The sequence below is a fragment of the Canis lupus genome, chromosome 32 (genome assembly GCF_003254725.2).
Source record: "Canis lupus dingo isolate Sandy chromosome 32, ASM325472v2, whole genome shotgun sequence".
Taxonomy (NCBI): domain Eukaryota; kingdom Metazoa; phylum Chordata; class Mammalia; order Carnivora; family Canidae; genus Canis; species Canis lupus.
The window spans coordinates 6,999,986-7,021,611 of record NC_064274.1 but is presented as its reverse complement, the minus strand read 5'-3'; the positions used below and the strand labels follow the sequence as shown (position 1 = coordinate 7,021,611).

The following is a 21,626-nucleotide window of genomic DNA, read 5'->3' as shown; positions in this document are numbered from 1 at the left end:
GTGGCTCAGCGGTTTAGCGCCGCCTTCAGCCCAGGGCGTGATCCTGGAGACCTGGGATTGAGTCCCAAGTCGGGCTCTCTGCATGGAGCCTGCTTCTCCCTCTGCCTGTGTCTCTGCCTCTCTCTATGTCTCTCATGAATGAATAAATAAATAAATAAATAAATAAATAATAAATAAATAAATAAATAAAATCTTAAAAAAAAATGCTCTGCTGTTGTTGTATGGAGTCTATAGATGTCAATTAGATCCAGTTGACTGATGGTGCTGATGAGTTCAACTATGTCCTAACCAATTTTCTGCCTGTTGGATCTGTCAATTGCTGATAAGGGGGTGCTGAAGTCTGAGTATAACAGTGGATTCATCTATTTGTTCTTGCTGTTCTATCAGTTTTTGCCTCATGTATTTCAATGCTCTGTTGTGACGCTCTCCATTTTTTTTTAGACTTCACTCATTTATTCATGAGAGACACAGAGAGAGGCAGAGACATAGGCAGAGGGAGAAGCAGGCTGCCTGTGGGGAGCCCAATGCGGGACTCAATCCCAGGATCCTGGCATCACAACCTGAGCCAAAGACAGATGTTCAACCACTGAACCACTCAGGTGCCCCCGATGCTCTGCTTTTAATCGAACATTTTATGATCCTATTTTCTACCTTCTCTCTTAGCATATCAATTTTATATATTTTAAAATTTTATTAGTCACCTTCCAGTTTGCTATATACATTTACAACTAATCTAAGTCCATGTTTAAACACTATACTGTTTCATGGGTAGTACAGCAATCTTATAAGAGAATATTCCCAATTTCTGCCTCCCATCGTTCCTGCCATTCATTTTACTTATCCATATACTATAAACATTAAAAAACTGTTGCTATTATTTTGAACAGAGTCATTAGAGTCATTAGACCAATTAAAAATTTTTAGGACGAAAGCGAGGGCCGCCCGGGAGGAAACAGATGAGGCGAGTCTCGCACTGATAGGCCCGAGCTGCTTGGAGACATGGAGGAGGCCAGTGGAGGTGGTGGAAATGATCGTGTGCAGAACTTGCAGAGTGAGGTGGAGGGAGTCAAGAATATCATGACCCAGGGATGTGTTGGCAGCTCAGCGGTTGAGTGTCTGCCTTTGGCCCAGGGAGTGATCCTGTGGTCCAGGGATCGAGTCCCATATCGGGCTCCCTGCATGGAGCCTGCTTCTCTCTCTGCTTGTCTCTGCCTCTCTGTCTGTGCCTCTCATGTACAAATAAATAAAAACCTTTAAAAAAAAAAAAAGAAAAAAAGAATATCATGACCCAGAATGTGGAGCGGATCTTGGGCCGAGGAGAAAACCTGGACCATCTCCGCAGCAAGACAGAGGATCTGGAAGCTACATCGGAGCACTTCAAGACCACATCACAGAGGGTGGCTCAGAAGTTCTGGTGGAAGAACGTGAAGATGATTGTCCTCATCTGCGTGATTGTTTTTATCATCATCCTTTTCACCATCCATGCTATCCCCACAGAAACCCCTCCCCCCACCCCGCCCTCTTCTTTAGGGCAACCCTCCATAGCAGGTGCCAAGAAGGGCCCTCTCTTCCATCTTGTCTGCAGGAAGTGCTGCTGTGTCCTCCTGCCCCTCACTCTGAGGCCCCTCTGCCACACTGTCTGCCCCAGGCACCTTGGTCCCCAGAAAGGAGAAAGCTGGACTGTGGCTGTTTCATGGGCCTTCAGAGTTGGTTGGAGAGATATCCAGAAGGCCCAGCATGGGGCTAGGATACTGATGGTGGCCAGTGGGCAATAAAGACCTTTCAGTATCCCTTCAAAAAAAATTTTTTTTTTAAGATTCTATTTTACCTTCATCTATTTGTTTTCCGATGCTCTTCCTTTATCTAAGTTTCTAACTCATACTATTTCCTTTACTTTGAAGAGTTTTTTGCACGTCTTGTAAGGCAGGTCTCCTGGCAACAAATTTCTTCAGTTTTTGCTGACTCTTCCTCTTTCACTTTTAAAGGTTAATTTTGCTGGATAATATCCTACATTAGTTTTTTCTTTCAACATCTTAAATATCTACAGTCTGTTCTTGCTTGCATGGTTTCTGACAAGAAATCCAATATAATTCTTATCTGTGTTCCTTTATAGAAAAAGTCTTTGGTGCACCCGAGTGGTTCAGTGGTTGAGCGTCTGCCTTCAGCTCAAGTTGTGATCCAGGGGTCCTGGGACTGAGTCCTGCATTGGGCTCCCTGCAGGGAGCCTACTTCTCCCTCTGTCTATGTCTCTGCCTCTCTGTGTCTCTCATGAATAAATATTCTTCTTCTTTTTTTTTTTTCTTAAAAAAAAAAAAAAAAAGGTGTTTTAGGGCACCTGGGTGACACGGTGGGTAACTGACATTTGATTTCAGCTCAGGTCCTGATCTCAGAGTCATGAGATCTAGCCCTGCATTGGGTTCCACGCTCAGCAAAGAGACTGCTCGGGACTCTCCTTCCCTCTCCATCCGTTACTATTTCACTGTTCCTATCAGGTACTGCTCCAAGAGTTTCTGCTCCCAGTAAGCTCTCTCAACTGTGATGCTATCTGCCAGTCTTTCCAGGTTTGGCAGTAGTTTGCCCTGTGACTTCAATTCTCTGGTAGAAATAAGAAAAACCATTGATCTTCAGCCTGTTCAGTCTTTTTCTTATTGTGAGGGTGGAGTGATGACTTCCAGGCTCTTCACATGTTGGAGCTGAAACCAGAAGTTGCCTTCAAACTTTTTTTTTAGAAGTCCTTTCCCCATTTTCTCTATAAAGCTAGGCTGAAATAACCCTCTCTGAGAAGTTTTCCCAGCCCTGTCTCCACAAAATGTAAAGCTCTTCCCTGTGCACTCTAGTACTTGGTACAACTACAGGTATTACACATGCTGTCTACTGGCTCTGTGGCTGAATGCCTGGAGAATCTGGCATACCTGATACTGGCTTATCTCTGCATTCCTAGCATATGCTATAAATCAATGTCTATTGAATTGAAAGGAAAAATGAACAAAACACTGTTCACTAATTAAAAACAAAGTACTACTTTTATTTGGCTCACTTCTCCATTTATTAGAATTACCACATTTGGAGAGGCACAAAGCACTTTAAGTTTTACATGACTACAAAGTTATCACAAACCCAAACTTTTTAGCCACAGATATTTCACTTACTCTGTTTAAAGAAAAAGCCTTCAAAACGTTTGAGTTAGCTTGATACACAGAGACCCTGAATACACGAGAACTACATATTTTCAAATGCTTGCACTTCCTGTTCTAATAATGTCTTCTTTAAATGGGATCCAGCATAAAAGGGATTGAAGTATGTAAGGTCATGATGCAAATGCTTTGGAGAGACAGTGAAATTAATCTGTACAACATTGTAAAAGATGTAGTGTGCACAGAAGTTTTGTAAGGATTCACTGAGCCATCTGTGCTTCCATGGCTTGTGCTGTCCATTCTGGTGCTGTCTGACTAATTTTCTCCAAAAGGTTATTCACTTGGAAACAAAGTGACTGGATCTGTTTGTCCCATGTTGGCAGAGCTTCTCGTGCTAAAAAAAAAAAAAAGAACAATGTACAAAGTTTAACATGACTCTAAATATTCATAGCATGTGTGAGTTAAAAGATAAATACAGTAGTATTAATTTTCAAAAATGTACTCCAAAAATCTTGGCTAATAAAATTAAGCTAATTAAGTGATATTAAGGAAAGTACCCAAATAACTGGCACAAAGTACAAAACAAAAAAACATACACACATTATTATTATTCATGAAAACAAAATAAAACCAATCAATTAAAGCATCTCATTCACAAAAACAACAATACAAACCTCACTGAACCCATCTCATCACCAGTTTTTTGATTCATAAGACACTGCCACCTACTGGAGAAGGCAAATCTATTTATATAGGCAAGGTTCACTCTACTGGATTCTGAGGGATGGTTTAATGTTAAAACCAAAACAAAACAAAAAAACTCAACATGAAAACACCAGGATTTTCTCTGCACCAGCAATATGCAGTTAGAAATGATAAACCTGGTGGAATATTCCATCCAAAACAGCACCCAAATTTGCAAAACTGGGCATAGAATTAATGAAAATAACTGAAATAAAAATTTTTAACAAAGGACACAAAATAATTTGAGTAGACACAAACCACAGTCTCAGATGGAAAGATGCAATAGCATAAAAATAACAGTCTTTCCCTATTAATATATAAATCTTTAAAAATTACAAAGATAATTCTCCTTTTCTCTGTTTTGCTTTTTAAATAAGATAAAATTATTAAAATTAAAATTGAAGAATTGGTGTTTGAGAATAGTCAAGATAATTTTGAATATTAAGAACAATGGCAACATTGTGGTATATCTCCACAGTGGGATAAAGTACTGCTTACATGCTACAACATGAATGGAACTGGAAAACTTCATGTTAAGAGTGGCTGAGCGGTTTAGCGCCTGTCTTCGGCCCAGGGCATGATCCTGGAGTCTGGGGATCGAGTCCTGCATCAGGCTCCCTGCAGGGAGCCTGCTTCTCCCTCTGTGTCTCTGCCTCTCTCTCTGTCTCTTGTGAATAAATAAATAAAATCTTTAAAAAAAAAAGTCATATAGTGTATGATTACATTTATATGTAGTATCTAGAATAGGTAAATCCAAGAGATAAAATTCAGACTGGTAGCTGCCAGGAGTTGGGAGAAGGACGGATGGAGAGCAATTGCTTAATAGGTACAAGATTTCCTTTTGGGAATATGAAAATGTTTGGAAGTAGGTAGAGTTAGTGGTTACTAAATGCCACTGAATTGCTTACTTTATAATGGCTAATGTTATGTGAATTTCAACTGAATACAAAATAGTAGTGGAGGGGTAGTAGATGCTTTTCCAACAGTAAAATTTTTTTTTAATTTTTATTTATTTATGATAGTTACAGAGAGAGAGAGAGGCAGAGACACAGGCAGAGGGAGAAGCAGGCTCCATGCACCGGGAGCCCGATGTGGGATTCGATCCCGGGACTCCAGGATCGCGCCCTGGGCCAAAGGCAGGCGCCAAACCGCTGCGCCACCCAGGGATCCCTCCAACAGTAAAATTTACTATAAATTTGTTTATTACCATATTGTTACAGGTCAATGGAACAAAAGAGATTATAGAAAGAGATCCAAAGATGTATGTGGAACCAAATTTTTGTCAAAGATCAGAAAGTATGTTTTACTTAATAAATAGTACTTGCAAATTAGCAATCCATCTTAAAAAAAAAAAAAAAAGACAAACAACTAGACCATACCCTAAAATTATACACAAAAATGAACTGTGGACAGATTATGTTTCTAAACATAAAATAAATAAAAATATTAGAAGAAATTTTAGAAAGATTATTAGTTTTACCCCGAAGTGAATGAGACCCTTTTTAAGTCAATACAGGAAACTAAAAAGCCTTAAAATTAAAAATTGATGTTTGGCTGCATAAGAATTTTAAAATGTGTTTATGGTACGCATTGCATTACTTCAGAAACATGACTGACAGAATGGGAAAAATATTCCTAACACATATAACCAACAAGAGTTTAAATTATCATTAAACCCAAAGCTATAACAAATTGACACTGAGCAGTCTGAAGAAGAGGTATAGGGGAAGGAAGGAAATAGAGCAGAAAAACTAACATCAATTCACAGAAGAGGAATGCTAACGGCCAATACACTCACTAGTGCTAAGGAAATACACACTAAAACAATAATGTAGCTCCCCCTCATAATTTAGCAAAAGATAAAAAGGAATAACATACAGCTGTTGAACATTCATCCTCTCATATTGGTCAAAGTATAAATGGCTACATTTTTCTGGAAAGCAAGCTAGCAGTTTCTTTTTTTTAATTTTATTTATTTATTTATTTATTTTTTTTAGCAGTTTCCATTAAGGATCAAAATACATATATTCTTTGATGCAATGTTATCACTTTTAAGACTTTGTTCTACAGAAGTAGGTATACCAGCATATAAAGGTACACACAAGGAAACTACTTGGATATCCATCAATAGGTGAATAGTTGAACTCCATGAAATACTACACAGTTTTTTGTTTTTTGTTTTTTTTAAGATTTTATTTATTTGTTCATGAGACAGAGAGAGAGAGAGGCAGAGACATAGGCAGAGGGAGAAGCAGGCTCCATGCAGGGAGCCCAATGGGGGACTCGATCCCAGGACTCCGGGATCACACCCTGGGCCGAAGGCAGATGCTCAACAGCTAAGCCATCCCGGAGTCCCAATACTACACAGTTATTAAAACAAGTAACTCTGATATATATTTACTGACTTGGAAATTGTACATGGTATTTCAAAAAGTTTGTAGAACACCATGTACTTTAAAATGCCACTTTTAAAGAAACTATGTTTTTACATATCTATATAAGCATATAAAAAGATACACAAGACTTTAGTATTAGTTATGCCAGGGAGAGGAAACATATGATGAACTCTTCCTTTATTTATACTTGCAATGGTTTACCTGTTATTATGAGCACATTTTCATTGCAATTTCTTAAATTTAAGAAAATTAGAAAAAATATTACATACTCTATTAAGTTAGTATACATTAATATAAGCCGTCCTTGCACTTGGTGACACCTCTGCTATACTATTCATTATGTACTGTGTTTGTTTATTCAATACTTATTTAACAAAGTATGGGGCATTGGAACACATGTTGGATATACTATACCATAGAGCAAAAAGAGACTTAATATCTACCACCAGAAGCTTAGCTGGGAAGCAGAAACAGACATTTAAACAAATGGTTACAGAAATGACAGTAACTGTGATTAATGCCAGGATGAAATTCAGAGTGACATAAGAATATATAACTATAAGCCATACCTAACCTGGAGAGTCAGGAAAATCATTACCAATTAACATGGCTTAAACTACAACACAGGGACAGAGATAGCTGAGAGGCTGCTGCTGGAGGGGAGTGGATATTTCACAATGTCTGATGTAGGAAGGAATTTACAATGCTAGAAAAAGCTAAAAAGACTTACGCGGTTGGATTGGAAAGTTCTAAAGGATCAGGTAGGACCAATTTATCTAAGTTTGTCCTACAATTCATGGGGGAGCATGCATTACAGTATCAGAGAAGAAAGTAACATGATTTAATACTTTGGTTTTCATTTGTTTTGTTTGCATTTTTAAAAGATCACAATCATTCTGGCTGTACTATGGCAACTGGACTATAGAAAGGAACAATTGCAGACATGAAGGAAAAAGCCCAGACGGTAGGGGAGATTTCAGAATAGGCTGCTGACAGGAAGAAACGAAGACAAGTATGTGGATTCCAGATACATCAAGGAGATAAAATGGAAAGGATTCTAGGCAGCAAAGAAGAGGGGTCAAGGATAAGCAATCTGGAGAAAGTGAACAATGCAGCTTTTGGCTGGCTGGCTGCCTGTGGGAGGGAGGCAGGGAAGAGAGATAATGAATTCAGTTTTGGATATGTTCATTCTGAGATGTTCAAAAAACAAATGTGGAAAATGCCTATTAATCAATTAACATCACTGGGTCTAGGACTCAGAAGAGAAAGTTACACCAGAAAGGCAAATACAAGCATTGTCTACATAGAAATGGCAACTGAATCAGTGGGAACAGATGAGATTACCAAGGGGAACTTAGTAGAGTGAGGAGGAAAAGGCCTAGAGTAAGCCCTAAGCAACTGTGATATTCATATTTACACGTACTACAGTATCTACAAAGATGACTGGAAGAATACCTGGAGAAGGAGGAGGGAAGGCAGGAGAATGAGGTGAAGGAGATGAAGGAATCAAGATGGTGTGGATGGTGGGAATGATTCACAAAGGAGTGAAGGACCAATGCTACTCAATATGTTGAAAAGTCAAAATGAGGCCTGAAAGATAAAAGATCTTTGTTAAAATGGGAAAGACCCAACTATGTTTAAATATTGATGGAAAGAAGCCAACAGGGTAGCCCAATGGCTCAGCGGTTTAGTGCCGCCTTCAGCCCAGGGCCTGATCCTGAAGACCCAGGATCAAATCCCACGTAGGGCTCCCTGCATGGAGCCTGCTTCTCCCTCTGCCTGTGTCTCTGTCTCTCTCTCTCTCTCTCTCTCTCATTAATAAATAAAATCTTTAAAAAAAAAAAAAAGAAAGAAAGAAAGAAAGAAAGAAAGAAGGGGATGCCTGGGTGGCTCAGCAGTTTAGCGCCTGCCTTTGGCCCAGGGTGTGGTCCTGGAGGCCCGGGATTGAGTCCCATGTCAGGCTCCCTGCATGGAGCCTGCTTGTGTCTCTGCCTCTCTCTGTGTGTCTCTCATGAATAAATAAATAAAATCTTTAAAAAAATAAATAAATAAAAATAAAAAAGAAGCCAACAGAGCAAGAAAGAATGAAAAGACAAAACAATCGCTAATTTCAGGTCCTAAAATGTTGTTTTGGGGTTGGGGGTAGAGGTCAGAGAAAGGATCCAAAGCACAAGCAGAACTGGAAAGGGAGTCAGAAATCACCTCCAGTATAACACAAAGGAAGAAAAAGATATAATCACAAGATATTTAAAATTCAGAAGTTTTTATAAATCTGATAAATAAGTTAATCTAATTTCACACAGATAGATTTTTTTTTTTTTCTGTGAAATAGGAAACAAGGTTTGTTGCTGAGAGTGAAGGAGGGGAAAAGTCCGAGACTTAAGAAAAATGAAATCTGAAATACCCACTGGAGAATAGGAAAAAAGAGTGGATTAGAGAAATACACCAAGAATCCCAGGTACTACTGAAAACTCAAGACCTTGAATATGCAGTGGTAATCAATCTCTCTGGTGTTCTGACTCTTCTCCAGCAACATTAGTTGGCCACTCAGGCACAGGAATGAAAAAGATGGAGGATGGGTTCATTGCAGGTGAAGTTTTCCTGGACAGCCGGGACAAAAAGTTAACAGGCAAGTGATCTAGGACACCTGTAAAATAGTAACTGAAATAATGATCAGGGCGCCTGGGTGGCTCAGTCGGCTGAGTGACCAACTCTTGGTTTCAGCTCAGGTTGTGGTCTCAGGTCCTTGGATTGATCCCTGTGTTGGGCTCTGTGCTCAGTGCAGCGTCTACTGGAGATCCTCTCTCTCTTCCTCTGCTCCTCCCCTGCTCCCACTCTCTCTCTCTAAAATAAAAATAAATAGAATCTTAAAAAAAAAAAAAGATATAAGGAATCATGGATGCTAAGCTGGATAGGGAGAGGAATGAAGACAAAAATGGGCAGGGCTGACTGGAAAAAAGTAAACATTAAAGGACTGGAGGCTTGAAAGTAGTCAAGGAAGAGCTGAAGTACAAGTTAATGGACACAGACTGCTGGAAAGAGGAAGAAGCTTATGGTGAATGGGATATTTCAAATTCAAATTTTACAGGTAGAATGGTTCCAGGTACAGCAAGGCCCAGGTTCTGTGGAAATGAGGTAGCAATAGGGGCTGAGGAGGTGAAAGACACTGAGAGTCAAGAGATCGACTTCCCTGTCTGCCTCCAGGAGTATAATGTGCTGCTGCAGAGGAAATCCACAGGTATTCCCACATGCCTAATACACAGTATGTGGCAAGTGATGAGTAAGTGAATGAACTGGTATAAGGATTCCAGTTTCAAATTTTTACACTGCATAAAAAATGCTGCATTAAGTAGATTCATGAATGTAAGTTTATAAAAATTATTTTACATTGTTTCTTTTGGAAATAAATTCATTCCAGCAAGAAAATACTGGGTCAGAGAAAATTGTTCAACATGTCCTATTTATAAATATACAAGTTTCCTCCCATTTCATTATGACAGAAATAAGCAAAACCTCTTACTTTCAAAATGAACTATTCCATCAATCTGATCGATAAATCCATTCATACGTCCTTCTGTTATCATTTGTGATGCTATTTTTTCTGCCTGTAAAAAAAAAATCCAAAAACCAATAAACTCTCATAAACATCAGTGATCATATCTACCAGTTACTCACATAGAAGAGAACTGAAATCTCTTAGTTTAGCTACCACACACTTTTGGTATATGTTCACATGTCATTCATTACAATATTAATCTTATAAATCTGCCTATTTTATCCCCCAGTTCTTTCTGGGTATAATTGATTAATTTAACTGGGATGTGTTTTACTTGTTGTGAGACTTTGGACAAGAACCTTGCACTTCTTACCGATTTTTTCTCTGCTTAAAATCAAACTAACAATTTTTCTTTTCACGGAGATCCACATCTCAAAAAAACCTCAACAAACTAGTTTTTCCTTTTATTTCACTTAAATTTTCAGTGTTTGTCACCTAAAAAATTCTTTAAGAAAGTAATATTTTTGAAGAAAAAAATTATAAGGAGGAATGATTTTCAAATTTAAAAGAGAATTAAAAAGGGGTGCCTGGCTGGCTCAGTCGGTAGAGCTTGGGACTCTTGATCTCGGTCGGGGTTGTGAGTTTGAACCCCACACTGGGTAAAGAAAAAAAAACCAAACACTTTTTAAAAAAATTAGATAAATAAATAAAAATTAAAAGGATTTTAAAGACAAAGGGAACTAAAAGGCCCTCTACCTAACTCCTAAAAACATGTTTCATGTTTACTATATGTAGGCAAACTGGCTTATGATTTGGTCATTTTAGTAATTCTGACCATCTTTACAATCCATCATAAACAGACTGTACTAGCGGGCAGCCCAGTGGCTCAGCGGTTTAGTACCCTCCCTTCAGCCGAGGGTGTGATCCTGGAGACCTGGGATGGAGTCCCACGTCACACTCCCTGCATGGAGCCTGCTTCTCCCTCTGCCTGTGTCTCTGCCCACCACCACCTCCCCGCCCCGTCTCATGAATAAATAAATAAAATCTTTTAAAAAAATAGACTGTACTAGCATTTATGGTTAAATATATATTCACTTCCCTAAGTCTAAACCTAAGAAGAAAGTATCTTTTAATGGGAACTTAAGCTTTGGTTCCCAAATTGTACATTTCCCATACGTGTATTTAGTGTATACAAGTAAAGGAACTGTGTTAGGAAATTCTGCATTAAAATTTCACCAACAGATAAGAGGGGATGTGACCCATTACTACATGACTTTAAGGTATGCAAGTTAGGTAAAAGTAACGCTGATTACATATTTTTACTCTTATTTAAAATTAAGAGAATATTTTTATTTTTATTATTATTTTTAAAAGATTTTATTTATTTATTCATGATAGACAGAGGGGGGCGGGGCAGAGACAGAATAGCCTGGAAAATTACCATTGTCATTCTTTCAAACAGATGAAATATTTGACCTTTGAGTCAATCTAGAGCAGAAAAAAGAAGTAAAGCATGTATCAAAATCTTAAGTTCGTCAGAAATCAGAAACCACTAAGAAGTAGATTTAAACAGACACTAAACAAAGATTCTCACAAAATGGGTATCATAACCTGAAACCCCTTTAAGATTTTCATTCTAGATCACCTTACCATAAAATACAGTTTAAACAAAACAAGAAACTGAGACGATTCCATTATAGTACTACTTTTACATTCAAATCATTTATTTCCATTTTCCTGAGGCTTTTCATGTACATTTTTATTACAGTTGCCAATATTTATCAATTGCATATTTTCTCACTGCACCAACAGTTTAGTCTCTTTTTTATATATTGGAAACAAGAAAATACCTTAGCTGCAGGGATCTCTAGAAGAGCTCCAAGTTCTTCAAAAGTAATATTATTATATAATTTGCTTGCAGACAACAAATTGTGTTCAATAACGGCTCTGTCCAAGATGCTAGAACCTTAACATAAATAAGACAGTTATAAGCTTGAAACTTATTTTGTACTTTTTATAAGAAAATGATTTATTGGGCACCTGGGTGGCTCAGTTGGTTAAGCAACTGCCTTTGGCTCAGGTCATGATCCCAGGGTCCTGGGATTGAGCTCTGAATTGGGCTCCCTTGCTCACCGGGGAGCCTGCTTTTCCTCTTCCTGCTTTCCTCCTGCTCGTGCTCTCTCTCTCACCATTTCTCTCTCTCTCAAATAAATAAAATCTTAAAAAAGAATTTAAAAACTGAATTGAGAGAACGAGCAAGTGGGAGGGAGGGGCAGAGGGAGAGAAAGTCTTAAGCAGACTTCATGCAGAGCAGACAGCCCGACATGGGACTGGTTCTCATGACCCTGAGATTACCACCTGAGCCAAAAACCAAGAGTCAGATGCTCAACAGACTGCACCACCCAGGCATCCCTTGTTTTATATTTTTAAAAGACTCATCTTTTTTTTCTAAAAATTTCTATGCATGTAACAACCCATAATCATTGTCTTTATTCCTTTCATTAAATTGTCAAAGTAAGGAAAACGCCTTATTTGATAGAGTTTGAATAATATACAATTAAATACAGATAATGTATTTAGAAAATGAATGATTGGCAAGTAGTCACCATCTGGCTGAACAGATTTAAGGTTTGGGGTTCTATTTCCTTAGGGTAGCTATCAGATTCATTGACTTTACTTTTCTTGCTATCAGCACAAACATTTATTAGCAAGAAACAGCAAAACCACCATGCAACCTATTCGGCAATCTTGATAAAGTCAATACATATACAGTTCAGTAGAAATACCTCTTTTCTTTTGGGCATTCTATAAGCATCTTACTGTCAGGCATAGATAGAAATATCTGGAAGGTAGGGCCAGCTAACCATGAATAATCAATTATAGCATCCTCCTTTAAGTGAAGTAACATAAGGCCTGACAAAGTGCTGGACATAAGGCCCCATATTCTGAAGGTGTCTGACTACTAGGCTTATCCAATTCTTTTTTTTTTTCTTTTAATTTCCAGTTTTATGGAGATATAATTGACATAATATTGTTGTTTTTAATTTCAATGATTTTTTCCAGTTTTTATTTAAATTCCAATTAGTTAACATACAGTGCAACATTAGTTTCAGGTGTAGAATCTAGTGATTCATCACTTGCTTCCAATACCCAGCGCTCATCACAAGTGCCTTAATACCTCTCACCCATTTAACCAATTCCCCTGCCCACCTCCCTTCCAGTAACTTTGTTCTCTATAGTTAAGAGTTTGTTTTCTGGTTTGCCTCTTTCTGATTTTCATCTGTTTTGTTTCTTAAATTTCACATGAGTGAAATCCTACAGCATTTGTCTTTTTCTGACTGACTTATTTTGCTTAGCATAATACTCACTAGCTCCATCCATGTTGTTGCAAAAGGCAAGGTTTCATTCTTTTTTATGGCTAATATTCCATTGTACATGTAGCTTTGAATCTCTCAGTATTTTTGTATCCTTTGAGTAAATACCTAATAGGGTAATTGCTAGATGGTAGAACAGTCTATTTTTAACTTTTTGAGGAACCTCCATACTGTTCTCCAGAGTGGCTGCACCAGTTTGCATTCCCATCAACAGTGCAAGAGGATTGCCCTTTCTCTGCATCCTCGCCAACACTTGTTGTTTCTTGTGTTGTTAATTTTAGCCATTCTGACAAGTGTGAGGGGATATCTCATTTTAACTTTGATTTGTATTTCCCTTATGATCAGTGATGTTGAGCATCTTTTCATGTGTCTGTTAGCCAACTGTATATATTCTTTGGAAAAATGTCTATTTGTGTTTTCTGCCCATTTTTTAACTGGATTATTTTTTGGGTGCTGAATTTTATAAGTTCTTTATATATTTTGGATACTAACCCTTTATCAGATATAACACATAAATAATGTATTAGTTAAAGATGTATAACATAATGATTTGATATATATACACATTATGAAACAATTACCACAGTAAGCTTAACTAACATCCATCACCTCACATGATCAAAAATTTTTCTTGTGGCGAGACCTTTTAAGATCTACTCTCTTAGCAACTTTCAAATATAAAAACCATAATAAATGGGAAAATAGGAAGACTTAATATTGTTAAGATGGCAATAGTCCCCAAGTTGATCTATGGACTCAGTGTAATCCCTATCAAAATACCAGCTGGCTTTTTTGCAGAAACTGACAAACTGATTTTAAAATTCATTTTACTGGGATTCAGAGGAGTCAAAATAATCTTGGAAAAAAAAACCAAAAACCAAAAACACAAAGTTGGAGAACTCACACATTCTGATTTCAAAACCTGCCATAAAGATAGAACCAAGACAGTGTGGTACTGGCATAAGGACAGACATCTAGAATAATGGAATAGAACTGGCTCCAGAAATAAGGCTCCAGAAATAAACTCTCACATTTATGGTCAACTGATTATCAACAGAAGTACCAAGATAATTCAACAGGAAACTTATAGTCTCTTCAACCAATGGTGCTAGGACAACTGGATATCTGTATGCAAAGAATAAAAGTGGATCTTTATCTACACCATATACAAAAAAATGAACTCAAAATGAATCAAATGTCTACATGTAAGAGCTACAACTACAAAACTTACAGAATACAAAGCAAATCTTCATTACCTTGAATTAGGCAATGGTTTCTTAGATATGACAAAAAGTACAGGCAACAGAAAGAAGAAAAATATACACTGGACTTCATCAAGATTAAAAAGTTTGGTGTTTCAAAGGACACATCAAAGAAATGAAGAAACAATGCACAGAATGGGAGAAAATATTTGCAAATCATCTGATCATGATCAGGTCTAGAATATATAAAGAATTCCTACGATTCAGTATAAAAGGACAAATAACCTGATTTAAAAACTGAAAAGGATCTGAACAGACTTTTCTCTAAAAATATACAAATAGCCAGTATGTGAAAAGCTGATCAGGGAAATGCAAATCAAAATGATAGGATACCACTTCATACATACTGGGATGTCTAAATCAAAAAGATAATAAAAAAAGTAAAAAAAAAAAAAAGACAGATAATAAATATGAGAGAAAACATGGAGAAATTAGAACCTGCATACACAGCTGGCAGGAATATAAAAAGGAGCAGCTGCTTTTGAAAACAGTCTGGTAACTTCTCAAAAGACTAAACAGAGTTATATGTCCCAGTCATTCCACTCCTTCGTAAACATCCAGAAGAATTAAAAACCTGTGTTCATACAAAAAATTTTACATGAATATTCATAGCAGAATTATTAATAGCCCAACAGGGAAAACAACCTAAATGTCCACCAACTGATGAGGAAATAAAATGTGGTACATTCATATGATAGAAGATTATTTGGCAATAAAAAGGAATAAAGTACTGATAAGGGATCCCTGGGTGGCGCAGCGGTTTAGCGCCTGCCTTTGGCCCAGGGCGCGATCCTGGAGACCCGGGATCGAATCCCATGTCAGGCTCCCGGTGCATGCAGCCTGCTTCTCCCTCTGCCTATGTCTCTGCCTCTCTCTCTCTCTCTCTGTGTGACTATCATAAATTAAAAAAAAAAAAAAGTACTGATAAATGCTACAACATGGATAAACATTTTGCCAGGTGAAAAGGCTATATATTGTGATTCCATTTATATGAAATACCCAGCACAGACAAATTTATTGAGCAGAAAGTAGATTAGTAGTAATATTATACAACTTTGGGAATATTCTAAGAAATAATGAATTGTAATTAAAAAAAAATTATGCCTCAAGGTTGCTAATATAGGTTGTAATGCCAAAATACAAAAATGTCCGAAAGAGTTAAATAAGAAAAGCAGTCAGGCCCTAAGATGGAAGAAGACAAAACATCTGTCCTCTTTATATAGTCCTGTGTGAGAAATTTGAGAATCATTTGTATCCTCAGAGGTCCTGGTTAGTATTTCCCCTTTTAGAAAAGAATCTTTTCACATTTTTTTTTTCATGGCCAGAAATCTCAAAGTCAAACCTGAAGCTTGACTATATCAATTCTGGAAACTTTTTCTTTTTTATCTATCTTTTAACTTGTCACACATTTCCTTGCAAAAAGAATTTAAAGCTGTTCAGAAGAAGGCGTGAAGAGAATTTAAAAGTAGCAACTTTTAGGGATCCCTGGGTGGCGCAGCGGTTTGGCGCCTGCCTTTGGCCCAGGGCGCGATCCTGGAGACCCGGGATCGAATCCCACATCGGGCTCCCGGTATATGGAGCCTGATTCTCCCTCTGCCTGTGTCTCTGCCTCTCTCTCTCTCTCTGTAACTATCATAAATAAATAAAAATTTAAAAAAAGAAGTAGCAACTTTTAAATACTATACTATACTATTTACTAAATACTATTATTTATAGTATTTATTAATATATAGTTTTTATATTATGTTAATATTAATATATTAATACTATTAATATAGTATTATATTAATATATACATATAGTATTTATATATATAGCATTTTATTTGTAGTATTTATAGTATTTTATACTATACTATTTATAGGTGGGCTACAAATTTAATAAGCTTTCTAGCAGTTAAGACAAAAAAACCAATCAGTATATCAACTCAAGGGTGTGTTTAATAAGATAAAAACCGGGCAGACCAGGGGCTCAGCGGTTTAGCACCACCTCTGGCCCAGGGCGTGATCCTGAGGACCCGGGATCAAGTCCCACATCAGGCCCCCTGCATGGAGCCTGCTTCTCCCTCTGCCCGTGTCTCTGCCTCTCTGTCTCTCTCTCCTCTCTGTGTTTCTCATGAATGAGTAATTAAAATCTTAAAAAAAAAAAAAAAAAGATAAAAACCAACTGTTCAGGAGAATCACAACTAACTACTCCAAGACTGGGAAGGAATTTTTCTTGAGGATTGCATAATGAATATCCTATAGAAAAACAAAATACCTCCTTTAGACAGAAAGATGAGTATCAACTAGTTTGCTTCTTAAAGTACAAATTAAATGCAAAATTCAATAGGAGCTCACTATACTCCCTTCAGTGATCTGGTTTAATTCAGGGCAGTAAGATTGGGTGAAGCATATACCTTTGCAAACCTCGGCATAAATGACTCTTGATAGCTAAACTGTCTTTGATATAGGATGACGTTGAATCCAAGAAGGTGGGTCTAACAGATCTGTGTTTATCTTGACTTTTTTCTTGTTTCTGATGGTCTGGTCATATTTTTATTATTACATGTTATTGTTTTAAGTTATTTTAAAACCTCTGTAGACAAACATATATAATCCGACCGATGTTATAAACAAGCAACTATTAAAAACTTCTTTTCTGGAAAACAGCCTGACTAAAGTGAATACATCCCTTAACTAGGAAACATGACACCAAGTACTATTTTCACTGGCAACACTTTTACCCTGAATAACCTTAAGCAAGCTACTATGCCAAATTTTACTCTATCTAAAGTAGGACTGGGATAATTATTCTGTTAAAAACTGATGCTTAGGGACGCCTGGGTGGCTCAGGGTGTGATCCTGAGCCCGGAGTCCCGGGATCGAGTCCCACATCAGGCTCCCTGTGAGGAGGCTGCTTCTCCCTCTGCTTGTGTCTCTGCCTCTCTCTCTGTGTCTCTCATGAATAAATAAATAAAATCTTAAAAAAACAAAACAAAACTGATGCTTAAAATTAATTAAGGTACTTACCAAAGGGTTTGAGTTTTTTAAAAACCAAGAACTATTAACATAGGCTATAATTCTGTTCTTAGAATTTTCAAAAAATGCATTTTTCTACAATATGCTTTCTAGTAGGGCTATTTTATATAATTCAAACCCATATCTGTATATAATATTCACCTTCAGTCAACATAATACTCCTTTTTGGTCATCAAGTGTTATATAAAAATATTATACAAAGATATTAAGATGCTTCAAATTTAACACACTTCCTCCTAGCATGTACCTAAATATTTACTCCCACAAATTTGTAAAGACATGATGATTACCATCAGCTGTAGTTGCTTTTTGGTGAGGCATCAGCATGGCAGCAAATTCTTGAAGTTGATTTCCTCTGATGATCCTGTCTAGGTACATTTTCTCTAGGATCCCATAAGCAGCAAGTTGCTGGCACCTTTCATCCTTAAAAAGAGTAGCTAACATCCGAGAACGCTGCTGTCCTAAGGGAAAGAGATGAGCATCATATATTCCCACAATCTATTTCTCCCAATAAAAAATTATGTTATAACTCCATTTTTGCCTACTACAATATGCAATCAATTGTAATTTGTGGCAGTTATATTCTACAAAGTTGCTGCCAACACTGAATTAGTGAATATTCAATTGCTTATCCAAAAAGAATGACTGATATTTATTGACATATAAAGATTGCTGATATACAGGTAAGGAAAAAAGCAGATTATAAAAGTATATGTATCATGCTACTGCTTATAAAAAAAAGAGGATACACACAGACTTGAAGGAAATCCAAGTAACTAGTAACAGCTCTTTAGAACTGGAAGCAATACCATTTTATGTATTACATTTTCAGTAACAAAACATACAATAAACAAGATCACTGCTTCATAAAAATAAAATGTGTATGTAGTGTGAATATGTCATTAGGCGCTCATCTAAACACAGATCAATAAACATTCTAAAAATGATTTAGAAAAGCCATGGTTTAGAATTATCAGCATTTCTTCTCAATGCCTTTCCTGCTTTACTTGCATGCTATCATTCAGTACAAAAAGAACAGAAAACAGTTTATTTTTCATATTTACTGAAGAAAAGGATAAAGGTGAGATCTAAAACCAAGGCTTGAAAATCCCCAAAGCAGTACATTAATTATCACCAATCTCTAGATTTTACTTTTTATTTTCCTCTACGTAATTCTCACTTAATTTTGTTATTCATTTTTAAGTGATACACTAAGCAAACTAAATTTCATATTATCTCTCTTAATTACTCCTAACACATGTGGGTAATAGACTGATACATGCATATGTAAACATTTTTTAAGTTAGCAATCAATTTTATTGTTTTTAACTGTCTAAATGTTTAAAATAAATTTACCATAATTATAATTGCAATAAGATATCCCCTTGAAGAACAGTTCCTTGCTAAATCCTCCAACAGTAATGAACCTGAAATTATTAAGCAAAGGTAACTGACTATTCATGAAAGCACAAATTACATGTTTACCTGCTGATGCTAAGATGGTACAGTGCAAAGCGTGTTTTAAGGCCTCTAGTCTTTCACTTTCATGCACTATTGTCTTGTAAGAGAGCTCATTGTATCTTTGTGCAGCTTCAATGAATTTTCTTCTATAATCAAGAACACGTGCATAGCATACCTATAGATGGAAAATGTTTCAATTAGGGGAAAAAACATAAAGCATAAAAATAGACAATTTCTAATATACACCATTTATTAGACATTCTGGAGCATCTTAGTATAGTAGGATTCTCCAATACAAAATTAATCCTAAATCAGTTAGTTACCTTATAATGTATCTGTAACTGTTCATTGGTGGACTCATTCTGAAGCAATGATGCTCGATTTATGTAAGCCTCTGCCTGGACTGGGTCATCATCTTCCAGATATAGCCTAGCAATCTTCAGGTAGGTCTCCAGCTTATAATCTACATTGTACTGCCTAGGATGTAACAGGAAAACACAGAATGACTAAATATATTATTAAGAAAATTTTCAGGAGTTGGAGAAAATAAATTTTTCATCATTATATATATATTGTTAATGTAAGGGAATCAAATTTTTACTGCATTAGAGAAAATCTAAAAAATATTTCTGAAATAAATTTTGTTGAATTTTTATTTTTATCATAATTGTTCCATTGTATTTTAGTTTCCTTTTAATCCTCACAAGTCAAAGAACTTAAAAGAAAAAATGCCCAGTTTAGGGGTATATCATATAGTGCTATTGGGGCTATAAATGAATATAATTATCCTGTTAAACAATTTAGCAATAGATTTTCCAACCAACCTTTGAATTCTTTAAAATGCATATATATTCCTTATCTACTACATTTTACCTCTAGAAAATAAATCCCATGAAAATGATCAGGGATGTGCACACATATGTACAAGGAATATTCATTTGTAAAGTTACTCATAAATATCTGTAACAGGAAAAAACTGGGAATCACCTATTATGATATTTATAATAATCAACTAAATTATGGTATATAAAGATGGTAGAATAATAAACAGTTGTTATAATCATTACTATATAATAATAGTCATCACATATTTTTGCTAAATGATAAAACAACATGTAAAGACACCATTAAAATGTATTTCTGTACGTATATATGAAGATAGGAATAGCAATTATCTCTAGGTGTTGAGATTACAGGTGGTTTTCATTTTCTCCTTCATCCCAGTAGTCACATTTTATGTCAAAAATGCACAACTGAACATTTCACATAATTCAAACTCACAATATTCAAGATTAATCCTTACAAAAATTAATCCTTTTTATTACAGCAAAAGTGATGCCACCATGTGGCAAGAACGGAGTTTACAATTTACATGGCCTCAGCTCTGAAATTAATCCTTTACTTTAAAAAATTTTTTACACTAATTCAAACTTTTTCCACAAGTCATATGTTACTAGCATTTGTACTACACTATTTCCATTCACAATTCAATTTTCATGAACCGCTATAATTAGTACTATACTTTTTGAATTTTTCAATTTTATGCCAAATCTATCTTTAAATTTATTACTGTAATTGTCAGAATGAATCATCATTTAAAGAAACAAGTTTTCAACTGTTTATCCAGATGCTACTTTAGTAACAGCTCTTTAGATGACCACTCTTTAGTTTAATCACTTTTTAGGTTAATTTAGAAAACTGCTAAATTTTCAGTTCTCTGATATCCTCACAGATAAAGATAATGCTACAGGACTATCAAAATGATAATTACCACCACTACAAAGAATAATCTTATATTTATTTCAACTACCAGTGAAAATAAATCAATTGCCTATACTATGAAGAAAATGCTCCAGATAGACTAAGACCAAAGCAAGTAAGAAAGCCCATCCTTTCCAAATTCTCAAAGGAAAAAAACCAAATTAACAAGAAGCCTTGGAAAGCAAAATTAAAAAAAAAAAAAAAAAGAAAAAGGAAAGCAAAATTCAACATCTACAAAACGAAGCCTTTTGGATATACTGGCTGCTTTTTCAAGGAAAATTACTGCCTAATAACTTCAGAAGTAATGTACAAAAGGTAAGATGCCTGAAGTAGTGTCTGCCTTATCAGTCTTCACAAATATTAATGAAGACAAAAAAAAATCCCTCATTTGCCTAGTAAAAGAGTAGAGAAGCGGCTGAAATATTTTTAAGTCATTTATAGTTATTTTTATACTTGTCAATTGAAAGGGGAAGTGTAAAAAATACATATATATATATAAATATTTATATATATATATAAAATATAACCAAGAATCTCACACCTGCTCTCCTTCTACAATGTACTTGGGAGAAATGTTTCATAACTACAGATGTTTTTAAAAATACTTATCAAAAGGTAAGATTAATTGAATAAAAGTTACAAACTATCATCTTAATTTTTTCTAATTGTCTCCCTCTCACTTAGTCTAGCATCCCAAACCCAACAACCCACTGAATGCACCATGACCTCTAAACCATTGACCTCATTACATTGTTACTGTCTTTTTCCCCCTTAAAGGTCTCATTTCACTCCTTACTTAGTTTAATCCCTATGGTCAATCACTGTTAATTACTGAATTGAATATGCACTCATGTCTCCTGTCCATCCTTTGCTGTCACACTTGTTGTGCAAAATCATAACTCTGGTTAAACCTAAGTTTCCCTACTCCTTTCCTGCATCCATGCAGCTGAACTCTGATGGAGAAAAACACCTAACTAA

At 36.0% G+C, this 21,626-nt stretch overlaps 2 protein-coding genes across 3 annotated transcripts in view; one reads left to right on the top strand and one right to left on the bottom strand.

The window, feature by feature from the left end:
• The first annotated feature begins 1,243 nt into the window (after positions 1 to 1,243).
• LOC125754196 (synaptobrevin-like) lies at positions 1,244 to 3,353 on the top strand. The gene has a single exon (XM_049105006.1). It carries the CDS (start codon positions 1,284 to 1,286, stop codon positions 1,773 to 1,775), a length of 492 nt encoding a protein of 163 aa, XP_048960963.1. The 5' UTR covers positions 1,244 to 1,283; the 3' UTR covers positions 1,776 to 3,353.
• The window catches only part of COPS4 (COP9 signalosome subunit 4), a 40,524-nt gene continuing 21,902 nt past the window's right edge, over positions 3,005 to 21,626 (bottom strand). Inside the window, exons 5-10 of one of the 2 annotated variants that reach the window (XM_025426066.3) lie at positions 19,211 to 19,364; positions 18,912 to 19,062; positions 17,717 to 17,887; positions 11,621 to 11,736; positions 9,795 to 9,879; positions 3,005 to 3,528 (exon numbers count right to left, since the gene is read on the bottom strand). In XM_025426066.3, the coding sequence (XP_025281851.1) occupies positions 3,395 to 3,528; positions 9,795 to 9,879; positions 11,621 to 11,736; positions 17,717 to 17,887; positions 18,912 to 19,062; positions 19,211 to 19,364 (811 nt within the window). In that variant the 3' untranslated portion in view covers positions 3,005 to 3,394. The remainder of the gene's footprint in view (positions 3,529 to 9,794; positions 9,880 to 11,620; positions 11,737 to 17,716; positions 17,888 to 18,911; positions 19,063 to 19,210; positions 19,365 to 21,626) is intronic. The other variant, XM_025426076.3, reaches the window with a different exon arrangement.

What these genes read in the sequence shown, in the direction of transcription:
- LOC125754196 (XM_049105006.1), top strand. Translation starts at nt 1,284, where the DNA reads ATGACCCAGAATGTGGAGCGGATCTTGGGCCGAGGAGAAAACCTGGAC.